Source organism: Mobula birostris, chromosome 22 (assembly GCF_030028105.1).
Source record: "Mobula birostris isolate sMobBir1 chromosome 22, sMobBir1.hap1, whole genome shotgun sequence".
In the NCBI taxonomy this organism is placed as follows: domain Eukaryota; kingdom Metazoa; phylum Chordata; class Chondrichthyes; order Myliobatiformes; family Myliobatidae; genus Mobula; species Mobula birostris.
Window position 1 is genome coordinate 11,681,181 of NC_092391.1, and position 18,950 is coordinate 11,700,130.

The 18,950-nt window shown below is 42.2% G+C and overlaps 1 protein-coding gene across 6 annotated transcripts in view; it reads left to right on the top strand.

Moving 5' to 3' along the window:
* Positions 1–18,950, top strand: part of ralgps1 (Ral GEF with PH domain and SH3 binding motif 1) — a 761,372-nt gene that overhangs the window by 312,305 nt on the left and 430,117 nt on the right. For all 6 annotated transcript variants that reach the window (XM_072240007.1, XM_072240011.1, XM_072240013.1 and 3 more), the window contains one exon: positions 3,265–3,391. In XM_072240007.1, coding sequence (XP_072096108.1) covers positions 3,265–3,391 — 127 coding nt within the window. The remainder of the gene's footprint in view (positions 1–3,264; positions 3,392–18,950) is intronic.

Sequence of the window (18,950 nt, forward strand, 5' to 3'; positions counted from 1 at the left end):
CTAATCATGATTCCCCTCCCCATTTCCCTTCCCACTCTCAGTCCACAATGAAGACCCATATCAGTATCAGGTTTATCAGATTGGACACTCTGGAGGCAGGAAGCATGTTCCCGCTGATGGATGAGTCCAGAACCAGAGGCCACAGTTTAAGAATAAGGGGTAGGCCATTTAGAACGGAGTTGAGGAAAAACTTTTCACCCAGATAGAGGTGGATATGTGGAATGCTCTGCCCCAGAAGGCAGTGGAGGCCAAGTCTCTGGATGCTTTCAAGAAAGAGATGGATAGAGCTCTTAAAGATAGCGAAAACAAAGGTTATGAGGATAAGGCGGAACTGGATACTGATTGTGGATGATCAGCCATGATCACAGTGAATGGCGGTGCTGGCTTGAAGGGCTGAATGGCCTACTCCTGCACCTATTGTCTATCACCAATTATATATGTCATGAAATTTGTTTTTTGTTTGTGACAGCAGTGCAGTGCAATACATAAAACTACTACAGTGCTATGCAAAAGTCTTAGGCGCTCTAGCTATGTACAGTATGTGTGCCTAAGACTTGCACAATACTGTAGCATTAAACCTAAGTTTAACTTTTCTGACTTTGAGAAAGGAAGTTTCTTATCCTGGAAAAGGACAGGAGTGTGCCAGCAGTTTTCTGGCTTGGAGTTCAGAAGCAATGCGGTCCTTTGCAACCAACCTGTTTACACATGTTGACCTATGGAGAGAAAACCAATATTGGCTTTTGGTTCACGTTAATTGAAGCCAATGTAAAGGCACTTCATGCCCTGTTTGATGTAATAACTGAAGAGTAAACACTGGCAGTGCTAGTCCGTAGTTTGGCAAAGGATTCAGCATCACAGGAATAGGCTTTTCAAAGACTGGACGTCCCAGATAGAATGCAGAACTCTGACGATACCATGACATGTCTGCGAAGCAAATTAGATTTTCAATTCATATTGCTGTCTTTTCTGGGAGATTTGAAGTCTGCAGGTTTTCTCTGTTTTGGGAAAAAACAGTTATTTATCATAAGGTACAGTGGAAAATGCTGATTTATGTTCATTGTGCACAAAATTCTCTGCTTCGTTTGAAGTGGTAGTCAACTTGATGAAATAGCCATCTTGACAGAAGCCTGTGGTTACTCCAACTCTTTCCAGAGAGCCATAGTGAGGTGACTACTCCCTGTAATCGAAATAATTTCAATGGATATCCTAATACTCTGCACTGGGACTGAGGGCCTGATTTATAACCTGGTTTTATGACTTTACTGCATTACTCAGAGACACAGACACAGACGCAGAAGGATATACATGCACACAGACACACACAGGCACAAGTAAAGACACGCATGAACATACAGACAAAATGATTTAAGATGGGATGTTGGTAAGACACAGCAATGCCTTACTGGCAACAAACAAGTCTAGTCCATTAATCACACTTTTTCTGGACAATCACTGCAATCAATACCCTGTAACTTCCCACTTTGAACTGTGCTTTTGAATAGTAGGCAGTGTCTGTTGGATCCTGATGTCTATGTGATCCAAAAGCTCTTTGGAAGTCAAGAAAGAGGCATAAAACGTTGCTTACAGTCATTTTATTAAGTGTTACGCAAATGAAGGATGAACAAAGAAAGACAAAGGAAAAAGCAGTTGTGATCATCTCATACTCAGACCAGAGATGACACAAATTCCAGTGATAACAATTAACCTATAAGATAGCCAAATTCAAGAGGTGTGACACCTGCTGTAGAAAACTAAGAAGCTTCTAGAAAAGTACAGAAGCAACAGTACCATAATTGCTGGAAAATTCACTGAATAATTAATTGTTCAGTGAAATTGCCAGCAATTACAGTACAGTTGCTTCTGTATTTTACAACACTTTACCAGTGTCAGTTTCCGCCAGTGTCTATAGGGAGTTTGTATGTTCTGCCCGTAACCGTGACAGTTTCCTATGGGTGCTCCAGTTTCCTCCCACGGTCCAAAGACGTAACTGCTGGCAAGTTGATTGGTCATTCTAAATTGTTCTGTGCTTAGGCTAGGATTAAACTGGGGCGATCGCTGGACAGTGTGGTTCGAAGGGCTGGAAGGGGTTATTCTACAATGTATCTCGATAAACAGTCAGATACATAAATCAATACGTGATTATATAAAAATACAAGCAAGCACAGAGATGTTAAACTATGAGAAAAATACAAGAAAATGCAAATTCTGCATTTACACTTCCCTTTACTCTAATGCTGGCATAACAATTCGTGATTCAAGATTGTTTTATAACATTTTCAGTGTACGCAGAACGAAATAATTGTTACTCCAGATCTGATGCAGCACAAAGGAAGCACAGTAAGATAAAGATAAAGAACACAATAATAATAAAAGACACAATAAATATAAGTACATAAGATAGCTTGTATACATCGACTGACTGAATGTCCATAAAGTGACACTAGGCAGAGGAGTGTCTGTACATAAAGTGACTCTGATAGGAATTGATAAAGTAGTGGAGGTTGGGGGTGTGGATCAGCCTTACTGCTAGGGAAAGTAACTGTTTTTGAGTCTGGCAGTCTTGGTGTGGACACTATGACCTTACATCCACTTGGGATGATGATAACTTTAGATGCTGCAGTGTCCTCATTGTGTCTCATTTCCAAGCATTTTCCAGGGTAAATCATTGAATGATTTTCCTGAGTAGTCTGCAATCAAAGTAAAAACTTACTTACTACCTGTTATGCCTGCTGGCATTTAGGGCAGCAATGAAGGTCCTCCGTTTCTGTCCGTCCTTAGCTACCTTGACAGTTTTCAGGACTTCCTTCATCATGCCAATAGCTTCCACTCAGTTTTCACTCCTGTCAGCCTTGCAAATTCTGGGTTGACACTTGGGAATACTGTCACAAACGGATGTAAAAGGATCCTTCAATGCTGTTTCTGTTCCAGTTTTGTTTCACCAGTCAGGGTTGTTAGCTCTGAGTTGAACCCCTGAACCTGGAGGACTGGTGGACCACTCTACCCTTTGACCTGCTGGCATGGGTGACCCTGTCAAGAGTCAAAGCATAAAGCCATGACTCCAGCAAGCATAGCTCTCCGGGCCTTTGAGACACGCAAACCATGACGAGCTTGTGATCTTCTTGGAGGATCAAAGTGATAAGTCGGTTTAGTTTCTGTGACAAGAGCAGCACCAACAGAGGATGAACCATGACAGCACCACACTTCCTCCATGAATTCTGGTTTCATAAAAGAGCCTGACATTTAAGCTTTTGTCCTGTTTTGCAGCTGGTCAGCCGGAAAGACAAAGCCACGTTTGAGAAGCTGGATTACTTAGTGACGAAAGAAGACAACTACAAGAGAATGCGGGAGTTCATCAGCAGCTTGAGGATGGTTCCCTGCGTCCCGTACTTGGGTGAGTCAGATGCCTGGCTGGTGCTAAGCAAACTATCTCCAGGTGTGGCAAAGGCTGAGAAAATACTGTGGTGGTTTTGAAGTGCTTCATTGGGAAAAGTGATGTTGGTGATTCACAGGACAGAATCTCAGCTGTAATGATTCCATTTTGTCTGCTGAAATAGTATCTCTCTCCACTTGATTTGATTTATAGATTCTTGTGGGAGATGGATAAAGAATTATTTCTCAGAAAAGGTGCTTGAAATCGTAACGAGGTTTAATCTTAGGACATCGATACCATATAGTGGTCCAGTATGATACATGTACAATTGCATTGTATGATTAATATGTATTTCTTGTTCTATAACTCGGGATGCAGTTCATTGCTTATGTATTCGCTGCTGAGCTTGGTTATTGGAGAGAAGGATGCAGGTGATTTTAGATGTTGGCTGGGTATGTTTTCACTCTTTCCTGCACTTGAAGGAATGCTTGACAGGAGCTTTAGATTTAAGATCTGTTGTTTGAGGAATCACTGTTCAGATTGCAAGCAGAGTTTGGTGTTAGCTCTTATAGCTGTTTTATAATTCTCCTGGCCCTCCAAGTTTAATTTTCATTTATTATTTTGTTGACTTGTTTATTGATGTGGGTCATTAACAATAGGCCCAGCCTCTCAGATTTCAGGCAGAAAATCATTTTTATGATGTAATAAATGCTGATCCCCAGTAAGGTTCTTCAGTGAGGATTCCATTGGCTCGTCACAACAGCTGTAAGCCAGATCATTTTAAAGACTTTGTTTTAGCCTCCTGAACCCTTTGAATCTTACAAGCTCAATTCATTTCAGATCAAGAGATTTTCCAGCCTGTACAAGACAATAAACATTTTGTTTGTATTTCACTATAAAGGTCAAGCAGGCAATAATATTGATTGGTCGTGCTGTATCAGAAAGCAGTTTTCACATTTATGATCGTTTTTATTCTGTAATGCACTGTTAGTGTTTTGATCTTTGTACTGAAAGAATCATTGAAACAGGAAGGAAAGTGTCAGGCATGTATTGAAAAGACTGCAGACTGTACCTTAGGATATCAAAGGAGGTAATCCAAGCCTGTATATTAGTTAAATATCTCAAGTCAAGTTTAATGTCATTTAACTATAAACATGTATACCGTCAAATGAGACAATGTTTCTTTGGACCAGAGTGTAAAAGACTGAAGTACACATAACACACAATAACTTTGGAAAGTAAGGATACAATCTACAAATGAATGAATTATGCACAGATAAACAAAGTAAAGTGCATAAATTAAGTATTGTAGGGTACAGTACAAATTATCTGGTGACAGGGAGTTCAGAAGCCAAACGGCCTGAAAGAAGAAGCTGTTTCCCATCCTGACCGCTCTTGTCTTTGTGCATCAGAGCCTCCTGCCTGATGGTAGAAAGTCAATGAGGATGCTGGATGGATTGGCGGGATCCTTAATAATATTAAGGGTCCTGTGTACACGGCGCTTCAGATAAATATCCCCAATGGATGGTAGGGAGACCCTTATGATCCTCTTGGCCACTCTCACAGTTCTTAGTAGTGACTTCTGGTCCCGTGCTGTGCTGTTCCCATGCCACGTGGAGATGCAGCTTGTCAGGATGCTCTTAAAGTTGCTCCTGTATAATGCAGTTAAGATGGCTCAGTCTCCTTAGGAAGTGGAGATGCTGTTATGCCTTCTTATTATGTACAGCCGGAATTGTGTGCATTTTGCCTTGTCCTCTCAGGTTTGCTGTTTCGTTAAACAATGAAAGGTGTTTGTTGCCACTGAGTCAGCATTGATCTCTAGAGATTGAAGATTGAAGCTCAAGTGTAGAGTCCACTGCTTATGGATCAGTGGAGGAATGTGGACAAAGTTCAGGAGTACAGCCACGTGCAGATGCACTCCGGAGCCAATTGGTCACCCTCTCTCCTCCCCAGGAGAGGCTGTTCACAGCCTCACCCGCTGCCCTCAGCAGAATTCTGCCCACTGATGAGAACAGAGGTACTTGCGAATTACTCCCACCATCCGCAAAATAACATACTGTCTGCCGTTGTGCTAAGTTCTGACTCGCAAATTTCTACAGATACACCCTGGAGAGCGTTCTAACTGGCGGCATCGGCGTCTCGTAAGGGGGAGGGTGGCTACTGCACAGGATCGAAGTAAGCAGCAGAGAGTTGTAAAATTAGTCGGCTCCATCATGGGTACTAGCCTCTGTAGTATCTAGGGCATCTTCAAGGAGCGATGCCTCAAAAAGATGGCATCCATCATTAAAGATCCCCATCACCCTGGTCATGCCTTGTTCTCATTGCTACCGTCAGGAGAGAGGTACAGAAGCCTGAAGACACACACTCAACGATTCAGGAACAGCTTCTTTCCCTCTGATTTCTGAATGGACGTTGAACCCATAAACACTACCTCACTACCTTATTTTATTGCGCTACAGTACTTACTTAATTTAACTATTTATTATATACTTTCATACGGTAATTCCCAGTTTTTTTCTCTCTAATATGTATTGCGTTGCACGGTTACTGCAAAAGTATCAACTTTCACAACATACGGCGGTGATATTAATCCTGGTTTTGATTCCATGTTGATACTGGCCATGGGAGAAGGAGATCTGCCATGTTTGACCTACCTGGCCTATATATGACTGCAGATCTCCCAAGGTGATTGACATGAACTAGCGAGTCACTCACTTCACTCATCCATTTATTAAGAAATCCATTAGAACAGAGCAATGAACTTCAGTGCACCAAGTAGTCCTGAATTTTGGCACTACTTCTTTAATTTAACTATTTTTTTCCTCATCCCTTATGGATGGTGGATCTGTGCATTTCTCCCTCAATCTTGGGTCCTCTACCAGAGGCCTGGGGATTTGAGGGTTTGGCACATTATCCTTGCTGTTTTTAGTCGTGCATTCTTCTTGACTGAGATCTCAGGTGTTCTTCCCAGGAGTTGTTGGAGCCACTGTCCCAGTCCAGGTGTTACAGCTCCAAGTGCTCCGATCACCAGCAGATTACTCTGGCTTTAACCTTCCACATCCTTTCTATCTGCTGTTTCAAGCCCTGGTATTTCTCCAGCCTGTAAGTATACCTTGCAAAGACAACACATTTCATGTCATGTGCCGGTGACATTAACCCCGATTCTGATTCCAATTCCATCAGTTACGAGGCAAGGTTGCTGAGACTAGGTTTTCCACATAGAAAGAGGCAAAGTATCATTTACAAGGTGATATCCTGAAAACATCACAGGTGACCTCCGTGCAACTTTATCACTCCTTTTCCTGCATTCTCTTCCAATCTAAATTGATTACAAAGTTGTGTTAGCAAAGAAATCCTACAGGTCTGCATATAGATACAATCAGTGCAAACAGATCTCTCTGCTCAAGGACATTTTGACATACAAATGCCTACAGTCTAATTTTAAGATGGGACTTTTGTGGAATCTGAGATTGTAGAAATACTATTTTAATGAATTATATGTGCTCAAAATAAATCAAGATTTCTCTGGGTTTATTTTGGCTGGGTGCTATATTGAGAGGTATTTCTGACATATGTAATCTTAGATGTAGGACTAATTCCTTTTATAAACTTACTTTCTCGTTTTTGAACCTTCAAGGTTAAATGAAGGTTAGCATATTTCAAGGTAGTTGGAGTATCAGTGGAGTTCCCACACTGAAGGCAGTGGGCACCATTTTCAAAAGGCCCTGCAGTCACAAGCCAAGGCTTCCCTGCCAACATGCTTAACAGTGGCTGCCTCTACCACCAACAGCAGCAGGTTAAAGCTGAGCTATTGAACTCTCAGTCTACCTGACCATGACCCTTGTACTTCATTTGTGTACCTGCTCTTTCTCTATAACTGCACCATTACACTCAGTGGCCACTTTGTTAGATACAACTGTACACCTGTTTGATGATACAAATACCTAATCAGCCAAACGTGCGGCAGCAACTCAATGCAGTCACGGTCAAGAGGTTCAGTTGCTGTTCAGACCAAACATCAAAATAGGAAGAAATGTGATCTAAGTGACTTTGACCATGGAATGATTGTTGGTGCCAGATGGGGTGGTTTGAGTATCTCAGAAACTGCTGATCTATTGGGCTTTTCACAAACAACAGTTCCTATTGTTTAAAGAGAATGATGCAAAAAATGAAAAAAAAACATCCAGTGAGTGGCAGTACAGAGGGTGAAAATGTCTTGCTAATGAGAGATGTCAGAGGAGAATGGCCAGACTGGTTCAAGCTGACAGGAGGACAACAGTAACTCAAATTACTATGCATTTCAATAATGCAGAAGAGCATCTCCGAATGCACAACATGTTGAATGTTGAAGTGGAAGGGCTACACCAGCAGACGACCACAGGAGGTACCTGATAAAGTGGCCACTGAGTGTATTCTGCATGAACACAAGATGTTCTGCAGATGCTGGAAATCCAGAATAACTCCCAAAAAACCCTGGAGGAACTCAGCAGGTCAGGCAGCATTGATGGAAAGGAATAAAGTGTCGATGTTTTGGGCCAAGACCTTTCAACAGGACACTTGAATGGATTGACCGTAAGATATAGGAGCAGAAGTAGGCCATTCAGCCCATCGAGACTGCTCCACCACTCAATTATAGGATTCAGTGTTGAGCTCTGATGAAATTTCAGATCTATTCCTTTGCATCGGTGCTGCCTGACCTGCTGTTCCTTCTGCATTTTGTGGGTAATACTACATATGTTTGATGTTCTGATTTTAATTTATACTTCATCAACACAGTTATATATGGCATGATATTTCTGCATGATGCCCAAAGCTTTTTACCATGTCTTGGTACATGTGACAATAATAAGTCAATACCAATCCTCCATTCTATTCGATTCTGTTTATTTATTTACTTAGAGATCCAGCTGAGAACAGGCCCTTCTGGTTCAATGAGTCGCACTGCCCAGCAAACTACCGATTTAACCCCAGCCTAATCACAGGACTATTTACAAAGACCAATTAACTTACTAACCAGTACGCCTTTGGACTGTGGGAGTAAACTGAAGCACCAGGATGAAATCCACATGGTTCACAGGGAGAACATGCAAACCCCTCACAGGTGGCACCAGAAATGAACTCTGAACTCCGGAATACCTTGAACTGTAATGGCATCATGCTAATCACTGTGCTACCGTGGTGCCCCTTAGTCTCCGATGCACAAGGACGGCATCGGGCGCTAATGCTCCATCACCAACTCACTCTGCTGTCCGTTGTTGGCCTCTTGCCCTTTTCTCCTGGAACTCAATCTAAGCTCCAGGAACATCACCTTCTCCTCTGACTTGGTCCATTATGGCTCTGCTCTCAGAACTCGACAGTGAATAAGGCAGCTTTATACAATCTGTCTCACATTTCCAGCAGTTAGCTTTTGGTCCTGTCTCCACAACCTATAAACTCACTGTTACGGACTCTACAACTCATGTTCTCATACGCTTTCTTCGCACTACTACCACCAGGCAGGAGGTACAGGAGCCTTAAAGCTCAAAGTTCATTATTTGAGTAGATGCATGCAACCCTGAGATTCCTTTTCCTGTGGGCATACTCATCAAATCTACAGAAAAGTAACTATAATAGGGTCAGTGAAAGATCAAATACAGCATAGAAGGCATCAAACTGTGTAAATGCAAATATAAATAAAAGCAATAAATAAGGAGAGTATGAGATTGTTGGTTGTGGGAATATCTCAATTGATGAGTGTAGTTAGCCACCTTTGCTCAAGAGTCTGATGGTTGAGGGTGGTAACTGTTCTTGAACCTGGTGGTGTGAGTCCTGAGGCTTAGGTCCCGCACCACCAGGTTCAGGAACAGTTATGACCCCTCAACCATCAGGCTACTAAATCAGTGTAGATAACTTCATTCATCTCAATGCTGAACTGATTCCATAACATAATGGACTGCTTTCAAGCCCCAGCACTTGACCTGACACATCGACTGTACTTTATTCCAAAGCTGCTGCCTGGCCTGCTGAGTTCCTCCAGCATTTTGCGTGTATTGCTCATATTTCCAACATCTGCCGATTTTCCCTTGTTTGTGATCTATTGTTGAATGTTTAATTTTGTAGTTGTGCAATTTGAGCAGACTTAATGCAGTACCTGATTAGTTGCAGTGTTACTGAATGTTTAGGATCGTAATCTTTGAAACTTAAGATGGCTTAGATGTTTGGTCGAGTATTTGGTGAATGTAATTTTTGTAATCAGTGTCTTCTGTCTCACTTACCAAACCCGTGAACCTCACTTGTAGTAACAGGGTGCAATCGATCTGTATCTGGAGCAACACACACAAAATGCTGCTGGAACCCAGCAGGTCAGGCAGCATCTTTTGAGAGAAATAAATAGTCGGCATTATGAACCATGACCGGCCGGTGGCGTAGTGGCATCAGCGCCGGACTACGGAGCGAAGGCTCCCGATTTTGAATCCAACCGATACCCTTGCATGCTTTTCATCCGTGCCGAGCTAGCAACTCGGCCTCGTAAAAATAAGAAAGCCTGCTTTAAAAAAAAATGCCGTCGAGACTCCACTCGGAGTTAAGGGCTTTCTCCTCCTCCTCCTCCTCTTCCTCCTCCTCCTCCTCTTCCTCTTCCTCTTCCTCCTCCTCCTCCTCCTCCTCCTCCTCCTCTTCCTCTTCCTCCTCCTCTTCCTCCTCCTCTTCCTCCTCCTCTTCCTCCTCCTCTTCCTCCTCCTCTTCCTCCTCCTCTTCCTCCTCCTCCTCCTCCTCCTCCTCCTCCTCCTCCTCCTCCTCCTCTTCCTCTTCCTCTTCCTCTTCCTCTTCCTCTTCCTCTTCCTCTTCCTCTTCCTCTTCCTCTTCCTCTTCCTCTTCCTCCTCTTCCTCCTCTTCCTCCTCCTCCTCTTCCTCCTCCTTCATTGGGACTGGAAGGGAAGGGGATAGAAGCCACAATAAGAAACTGGGGGGAAGGGAAGGAGTAAGGAGGGGAGGAGGGAGAAATTACTGGAAGTTTGAGAAATCGATGCTCATGTCATTTATTGGAGGCTACCCAGATGGATCTCCAGCCTGATTTTGGCCTCATCATTGTAATAGAAGAGGGCCATTGACAGACATGATGTGCTGGGCCTGTGATTCCCAGGGGTTGGTGGTGTGGTTGCACTTGTCCAAGGAGCCCATTCTTGAATCTTATTTTCTCCCGTCAACCTGATAATCAACTCCAGCTGCAGAACTCAGAGGAAAATATTTTAGGGTCAAGGATCAACTTTATACACCATATACATTTCCATGTATTGGGAATTTACTGTGGTGTGTTGGTCAGGGAGCAACACACAATAAAATTCAACAATTATAAGATCAAAGAATTATATAGAAAATAAGCAGAGGTTAAAGAACCAATACAGACTAAAATGTACATAAATCCATAAATACCATCATGAACTTTCAATTCCTAGGACATGCTCTCTTCTCATTGTTACTGTCGGGAAGGAGGTACAGAAGCCTGAAAGTACATACTCAGTGATTCAGGAACAGCTTCTTTCACTCTGCCATCAGATTTCTGAATGGACGTTGAAGCCATGAACACTACCTCACTACTTTTTTAAATTTATATTTTTTGCACTGCTTATTTAATTTGCCTATTATGTTATTATGTGTGTGTGTATATATATATACTGTAATTCAGTTTTTCTCTGTTATTATGTATTACATTGTACTGCTGCCAGAAAGTTAACAAATTTCACAACATATGCCAGTGATACTAATCTTGATCCTGATTCTGATGTAAACAGCATTATAAAAAATGTTTTAAAGTGCTTACAGCACATTGACTGATGTCATAGATAGAGGAGGTAGCAGTGGCTAACTGGAGCGATTGATCTGTTTAACTGCCAGGGGAAGAAACGTTTAAAATGGTGTGGCTTTTGTTTTAACAGCCAGCTCAACAATTTGTACAAGTAAGAGAGAGGAAGCAGTACACCAAGGTGCAAAGTGTTCTCAGAAATTAGACTGAAGCTCCATGCCACCAAATTGAAGCGATGGATTGTGGGAGTGGAACAATGAACTGGTGCATAAGGACATGGGTACAGGAGTCGGCCACCTGGCCTGTCGAATGTGCTCTACTGTGCAATGAGATTATGGCTAATCTAGCCAAGGACTCAGCTCCACCAGCATGCCTTTTCCGCATAACCCTTCATTCCCCTGCTTTCTGTTCTGGCTGCTACTAGATTCCTTTCTGATCCATGTGCTTGAACCCTTTGTGAAGGTTTTGACAGGAGGCCTACAAGCTGTGTATGATTAATTGAAACTGCACTTAGCCTGCAATTCTAGACAAACTGGCTAAGAACTTTGAACCACTCTTAAATGCCGAACCAAATCAGACTTGGATTTTCCGATTCCATCTACCATCTCGACAGAGGACTAGCACGCGTTCTTGGTATTAACAGTGGAGGCTTCATTCCTGCGCTACTTTGGCACATTTCTCAGTATGAAAGAGAAAACCTCTGCACTTGTGGGGACGATATATCCATGGCATCTGTCCTGGCAATTGTATTGAATAATACTTGTCTAATTTTACTCAAAACAGATGGACGGTCCTTCAACTCCCACTTTAGAAATAGAACTCCCACTTTAGAAATAGGGCCTAATTTTTTCAATGCAGACTACCCTCATACCTCCCACACTATGCCAACCTGGAAAGTAAATCACTCTTTATTTCTTTGTCTGTTCTGTTCCAGCAGTAAACTATCTATTAAAAAGTTCAATAAGTTAGAGTCTTGACTTCACAGCCTTATCTTCTTATGACTTTGAGGCTCAACTCCAAACTGATTTCACATCCTACGGACTCACTTTCAAGGACCCTGCAACTACTACTACTACTACTACTACGTCGACTCAGGCCTAGGGGGCCGGCGCCGGGCACGATGACGGACTCTCAACTTCTCCCTCTCCCTCATCAGTGTGTTCAGTTCACCTACATTAGCTGCGCCGCTGTCTTCTAGGAGCGTGTTGATCATAGTCTTGAGAGGGCGCCCAGGGTTTATCCTCTCATGCTTGGGCTCCCATATGATGACTAGGCTGGCAGGTAGCTCGGGGTGGTGTAGGCAGTGCCCTGTTAGTTGCAGTCTTCTTGCTTTGATTTTAGTGGTGAGCATCGGTAGGTTGTTATAGAGCTCAACGTTCGTCATGTGCTGTTGCCAACTCACGTCAAGAGCCATCCGGAGCAACCCATGTTTCCAATTTCTGAATGAACATTGAATCCGTGAACACTACTACCTCATTACCTTTTAGTATTTCTGTCATTTTGCGCTACTTAGTTTTAACTTAACTATTTAATAGACATATATATATCCTTACTGTTTTTCAATTCTTTCTCTATATTTATTTATCATGTATTGTACTGCTGTCATAAAGTTAACAAATTTTATGACATACGCCAGTGATACTAAACCTGATTCTGATGTTTTCAGTATTTTATTAATTTATTTATCTATCTGTTCAACTATTTATTTTTGCACAGTTTGCCGCCTTGTACATTGTTTGCTTGTCTGTCTTTTTGTGTAGCTTTTCATTGACTTTTATTGTATTTCTTTGTGGGTAACCCTTCAGTAGTTGCATAGACATCTGAAGAGCAGACTATCTGTTGGATGGAAGCGACCAACAACTCTGATAGAGGCAGATGCCAAGTTTTTAAGCTCACCAGTGGGAGGTGGTGCTTTAGCACTGCTGGCCCACCACCTCGAGGGAGTCTTGATCATAAGCGGGCCGAAACTCCTGAAGACAGGTGGCAGATCAACTGATGATCCCACTGGTGATAGCACAGGACAGTTAACATCTTAGTCCATGTGTATTTTGTAACTCTGTATGTACTGTGAATGCCTGCAAGAAAATGAATCTCATGGTGGTATATAGTGACATATACATACTTTGACAGTAAATTTACTTTGAACTTTGAAGCTTATTGTTTACCCGCACCGTACTTTCTCTGCAGCAATCAGATTTATTCCACATTGTTATTGTTTTACCTTGTTCTACCCGAATGCACTGTGAAATGATTTAATCTGTATGAACAATATGCATGACAAGTTATTCTCTGTATCTCAGTAACTGTGACAATAATAAACCAATACGAATTCCTAAATGGCAGTCAAGCAGAATTTAAATGTTCACTCGGCTTGTTTTAAAAATTTCATACTAATCATCAACCAATCCCACTGGGTAGTGGTGTGATGGTGTGAGGAAGGCTGGGAATATAAAAGTGTAAAGAGGAATGGGGAAAAGATGAAAAATGTTGCCAATTTAGTGAAGGAAAATATTAATGAATAAGTGTAAAGTCAATAGTTGTTTTTGTTACCAATTTCAAATTGGCTGTGCTCTATATATACGGAGGTGGTGAATGAATTTTGTTTGATTAATCAAAGGGACCCAGTTTTACAAATTTAAAAACCCCTATTGTATCAACGTGTACCACTACCCCAGCAGTGCATTCCAGACAACCACCACTCTCTGAGTAGAAAACCTGCCTTTGACATCCACCCTAAACCTTCCTCCACTCACCTTAAACACACATCCTCTGGCATTCTGCCCCGGCAAAAAGGTGCCCTACCTATGTCTCTCATAACCTCTGTCAAGTCATTCTAAAGAGAAAAGCCCTAGCTCACTCAGCCTATCCTCACATGATATGTTCTCTAATCCTGGCAGTAAAAATCTCATCTGCACCCTCTCTAAAGCTTCCATATCCTTCCTATAATGAGGCGACTGGAACAGAGAACAATATTCCAGGTGTGCTGTAACCAGAGTTTTATAGAGCCGTAACATTACCTCTTAAACTCATCCGCCCAACTAGTGAAGGGCAGCACGCCTTCTTAACTACAATCAACTTGTCTAGCATCTTTGAGGGATCTGTGAACTTGTGTCCCAAGATCCCTCTGTTCCTGCACAATGCAAAGAATCCAGCCATTGTACTCTGTCTTCAAGTTCGAGGATGGTGCTCAGAACAGTTAAAAACTTTGAATGTGCAGACTAATTCTGGAGGATAACTTGGGCTACCAACAATAAGACATCCATCATGTGGGACTAAAGACTTTTGGTGGTTGCTGTGGCCACCTGATACTCAAGTGACATCTTCGCACCCTTCCTGCCTGTGATTGAGGAAACAATGATTAAACTGTGGGCGGGAACATCCTGCCCGCAATGTTCCCAGGTGACACCTTGTAATTACATTTACTGCAGTGCAGTATATTGCACTGGTTATGAATCCTGAAGTTAAAACGTTGACAGCACACACGAAATGCTGGAGGAACTCAGAAGGCCAGGCAGCATCTATGGACAAAAGTACAGTTGATGTTTCGGGCCGAGACCCTTCTGCAGAACTGGAGAAAAAGAAGATGAGGAGTCGATTTAAAAGGTTTGGGGGAGGAGAGAGAGAAACAAGGTGATGATCAAAGCTGTTTTTTTGAATATCTTTGCCAGATGCAATTTGTTATAGAAACCAGAAAATGACTTATTTGCCTGTCTTTTAAAAAGTAATTGAAAGCACCTGAGCTGTCTGAACAGTGATAATCACTGGTGGCGTGGTTAGCATATGACTATTACAGCACCAGTGATTGGGGTTCAGTTCCTCCCACTGGCTGTAAGCTGTTTGTGTGTTCTGCATGTGACCACGTGGGTTTCCTCCAGGTGCCCTGGTTTCTTCCCACCTTCCAAAGATGTTTGGGTTAGTAGGTTAATTGGTCACAGGAGTGTAATTGGGTGGTGTGGGCTTGTTGGGCCGGAAGAACTTGTTACCGTGCTGTATCTGTAAATAAACAAACAACAAGCATAAACTGGAACAGTCAATCCCAACAGATGTGTACGATCATGTACGTTACTTAACTGTGTCCTTTTCAAAAGCTCTATCACTTTGTCCCACCATCTTCTCACCAGTAAACAGCATTCTTGTTCTCCTGTTCTTTCTGTCTTCATGTCCTCTTAAGCTTTTAGTAATTCCCTCCACGTTTTCCAGCTGAATTGTTTGTTTTTAGTAATGCGGGATGCAGGAAAGCTGCTCCAGGTTTATATTGTGGAAGGTTACTTACTTTGATCTGTGCTCCGAGCCGTTTTTTAAAAAAATGCAACCTAACATCCCATTAATCTTACTGCCAGGAGCCAGACAAAGCTTTGATGTCCCATGGGATCTATCTACTGTTGAGTTGCAGATGAATGAAAGCTGGTGTCTTAGGAGTAGTTATGTGTGCTTCCTGAAAGCTAGACATAAGTGTAGCGAAAGACAATCTGGCCTTCCCTTCATTGGCATCCCTTTGGGGTTTGGACTTGCTTGCATGTGTGTCAGGGATGCTGAGGCTGGCTGGAAAACTGGCTAGACTTTGTTTCATGCTTTGGTAATATAAACCGAGAGCGTAGGAACGTGAAGCCGGAGTTGGTCAGATTGTCCCTTGAGCTTGCTCCTCTATCCAATACGATCACACCTCAGCTCCAGTTTCCTGCCTAATCCCGTGACAATTATTTCTCCTTTAAGAAAAAGGACTCTGCCAAATCTAGTCCAGAATGTACTCACTGACTGAGCAGCTGTAGTTTGCTGAGGCGAAGAAAAACAATGTTTTCAACTGCAATGAAGAAACTTCTTCTTACCCGAGTCTTTATTGGCTGCCGGTTGCTCCTTGGGTCTGGGATCCCCAGCCTCCCAGCATCGACCTTGTCAGTTCTTCTTGGGATCATTTATGCCTCAGTAAATCACCTCTTGTTCTTCTACACTCTGGGAAGCATGGGATTGGCTGAAATGCCTCACACTCCTTTGTCCCATCGATAAGTCTGCCATATCTACTTGGCATCACTTTGGGGAAAGAGACCAAACGTCACCCAGCGCCCAGCAGTTACAAAGCCCTGTGCAATCTCAACATGCCTTTTCCCTCTTTTTCAAAATTGCTTTAGACTTTTTTTTTCTTATTCAAGTTTACCTTTTCAATTTGAAGAGGTTTTGAAGCTAGAGAAAGATTCCAGTAAGATTATGCTTCCATTTACCCCTCTGAAAATTATAATTTTTGATGTGAGTTTTCTGTTTAGTTATCTCAAGGTATATTACAATATTGCTCTTTCTACCTGTCAATAAGACGACAGTCCACTACCACACCCCTTCCTGTCATCCGTGCCACTTCATAACTTTGATTGACAACAATCTTATTAAACAGATTTAAAACAGCAGTTTGACTCAGCATCTGTAATTTAGCATATTTCTACATCCCTTGTGTAGAAGTGTTCGCTAATTTTGATCCTGGTTTCCCTTGTTGGAATTTTTATCTGTTCCCGCCTCGACCCAGTCTAGAGCTAGTGTGTCCATTTCCCTGGATATACTGAAGAATTTGATCAGATCACCTTTGAAATCTCGGGAATATAGCTCTATTAATGCAACCTCTCCTTGGAAGTAAAGTCTTAAGATCCAAGTATCAGTTTGGATAATCAGCACAGCCATATCCGTCTGAGTGTGTGGTGCCTCTAACATGGTCTCCAGGTACAGTATATCCTCATTAGCAGTTTGTTGAGTTATAGTAAAGCCTTCAGATCTGTGATACCCAATGGGTAAATATTAAAAATCACCCATCTGCTTTTGATTCTGTGGTTCCTAGATGTTACTAGAAGAGGTATTTTCCTGCATAATAACCAAAATGCTTCATAAGTTCTCTTGTGCATGAAATACTTTTATTGTAAGGAAAAAAAAGATTAGCTTTATTTTTCCCATGTACATCGAAACATACAGTGAAACATACAACCAACACAGACCGAGGTTTGTGCTGAGACATCACACAAACATCGTTACAACTCTGGCACCAGCATGGCACGTCCACAACCTACTAACCCTAATGCCTAAGTCTTTAGAATCTGGGAGGAGACTGGAGAACCTGGAACATGGAGAATGTATAAACTCCTTACAGACTGTGGCAGGAATCAAACCCCAATCAGTGGGCACTAGTACTACAAGCCCCAAACGGTGAATGCTAGTACTACAAACCACGATTGGTGAAAACCAGTACTACCCACCACAATTGATGAGCACTAGTACTACAAACCACAATCGATGAGCACTAGTACTACAAACCACAATCGATGAGCACTAGTACTACAAACCACGATCGGTGAACACCAGTACCACAAACCCCAATCAGTGAACACTAGTACTACACACCACGATCGATGAACACTAGTACTACAAACCATGATCGGTGATCACTAATGCTACAAACCACAATCAGTGAATGCTAGTACTACAAACCAAATTTGGTGGATGCTAGTACTACAAACCCCGATCGGTGAACGCTCGTGTTACACGCCACAATCAGTGAACACTAGTACTACAAATGCCAATCGGTGAACACTAGTACTACAAACCCCAATTGTTGATTGCTAGTACTACAAACCACGATCGGTGATCACTAATACTACAAACCACAATCAGTGAACACTAGTTCTACAAACCCCGATTCGTGAATGCTAGTACTACAAACCACGATCGATGATCGCTAGTATGATAAACCACCATCAGTGAACGCTAGTACTACAAACCACGATTGGTGAACACTGGTACTACAAACCCCAGGTGGTGAACGCTAGTACTGCAAACCAAATTCGGTGAATGCTAGTGCTACAAACTCCGATCAGTGAACCCTAGTACTACAAAACAAATTTGGTTAATGCTAGTACTACAAACCACGATCGGTGAACACTAGTTCTACAAACCCCGATTCGTGAATGCTAGTACTACAAACCACAATCGGTGAACACTAGTTCTATAAACCACGATCGGTGAACACTAGTTCTATAAACCACGATCGGTGAACACTAGTTCTATAAACCACGATCGGTGAACACTAGCAAGTCTCTTCCTTCAGTTAGTCCTGATGAAGGGTCTCGGCCTGAAACGTTGACTGCACCTCTTCCTAGAGATGCTGCATGGCCTGCTGCGTTCACCAGCAACTTTGATGTGTGCTACTACAAACCACGATTGGTGAACACTAGTACCTCGCACCATGATCAGTGAACACTAGTACTACAAATTGTGATCGGTGGACGCTAGTGCCTCACTACCAAGCTGCCAGTGTTTGTATGGCAAGAAGAGACATAAATTGCCAATTCTTCTTCTTTCAATATGAAATTAGTTATGAAGGTTGCAGTGAGGAGCAGCTGTCCATCCTGTCTGAGATCCTTACCAATATAGCACACACAAAATGCTAAACGAACTCAGCAGGTCAGGCAGCATCTATAGAGGGAAATGAAGAAACAGTCCTCTTTCTTGTGAAGGTCATCTTGACATTTTCAGTTGAAACTTAAAATTAGACCTTTGTGCAATCTGATATAGAAGGAATACTATTTTAATATAGTATTTCTGGGTTTAATTTGGCTGGCACTATATTGAGAAGTGTTTCTAATGTATGTAATATTAGATGTAAAGATAATTCCTTATATAAACTGTCATTCTCTAACACAAATCCTGAAGGTCAAATGAAGATTAACACTGGGCCCATGTATATGATAGGCAGGGGCATCAGTGAAACTCCAGTATGTAGAGTCTTCAAAATGCACTTGCCAAAGACTCTCTGAAAATTATAAACAC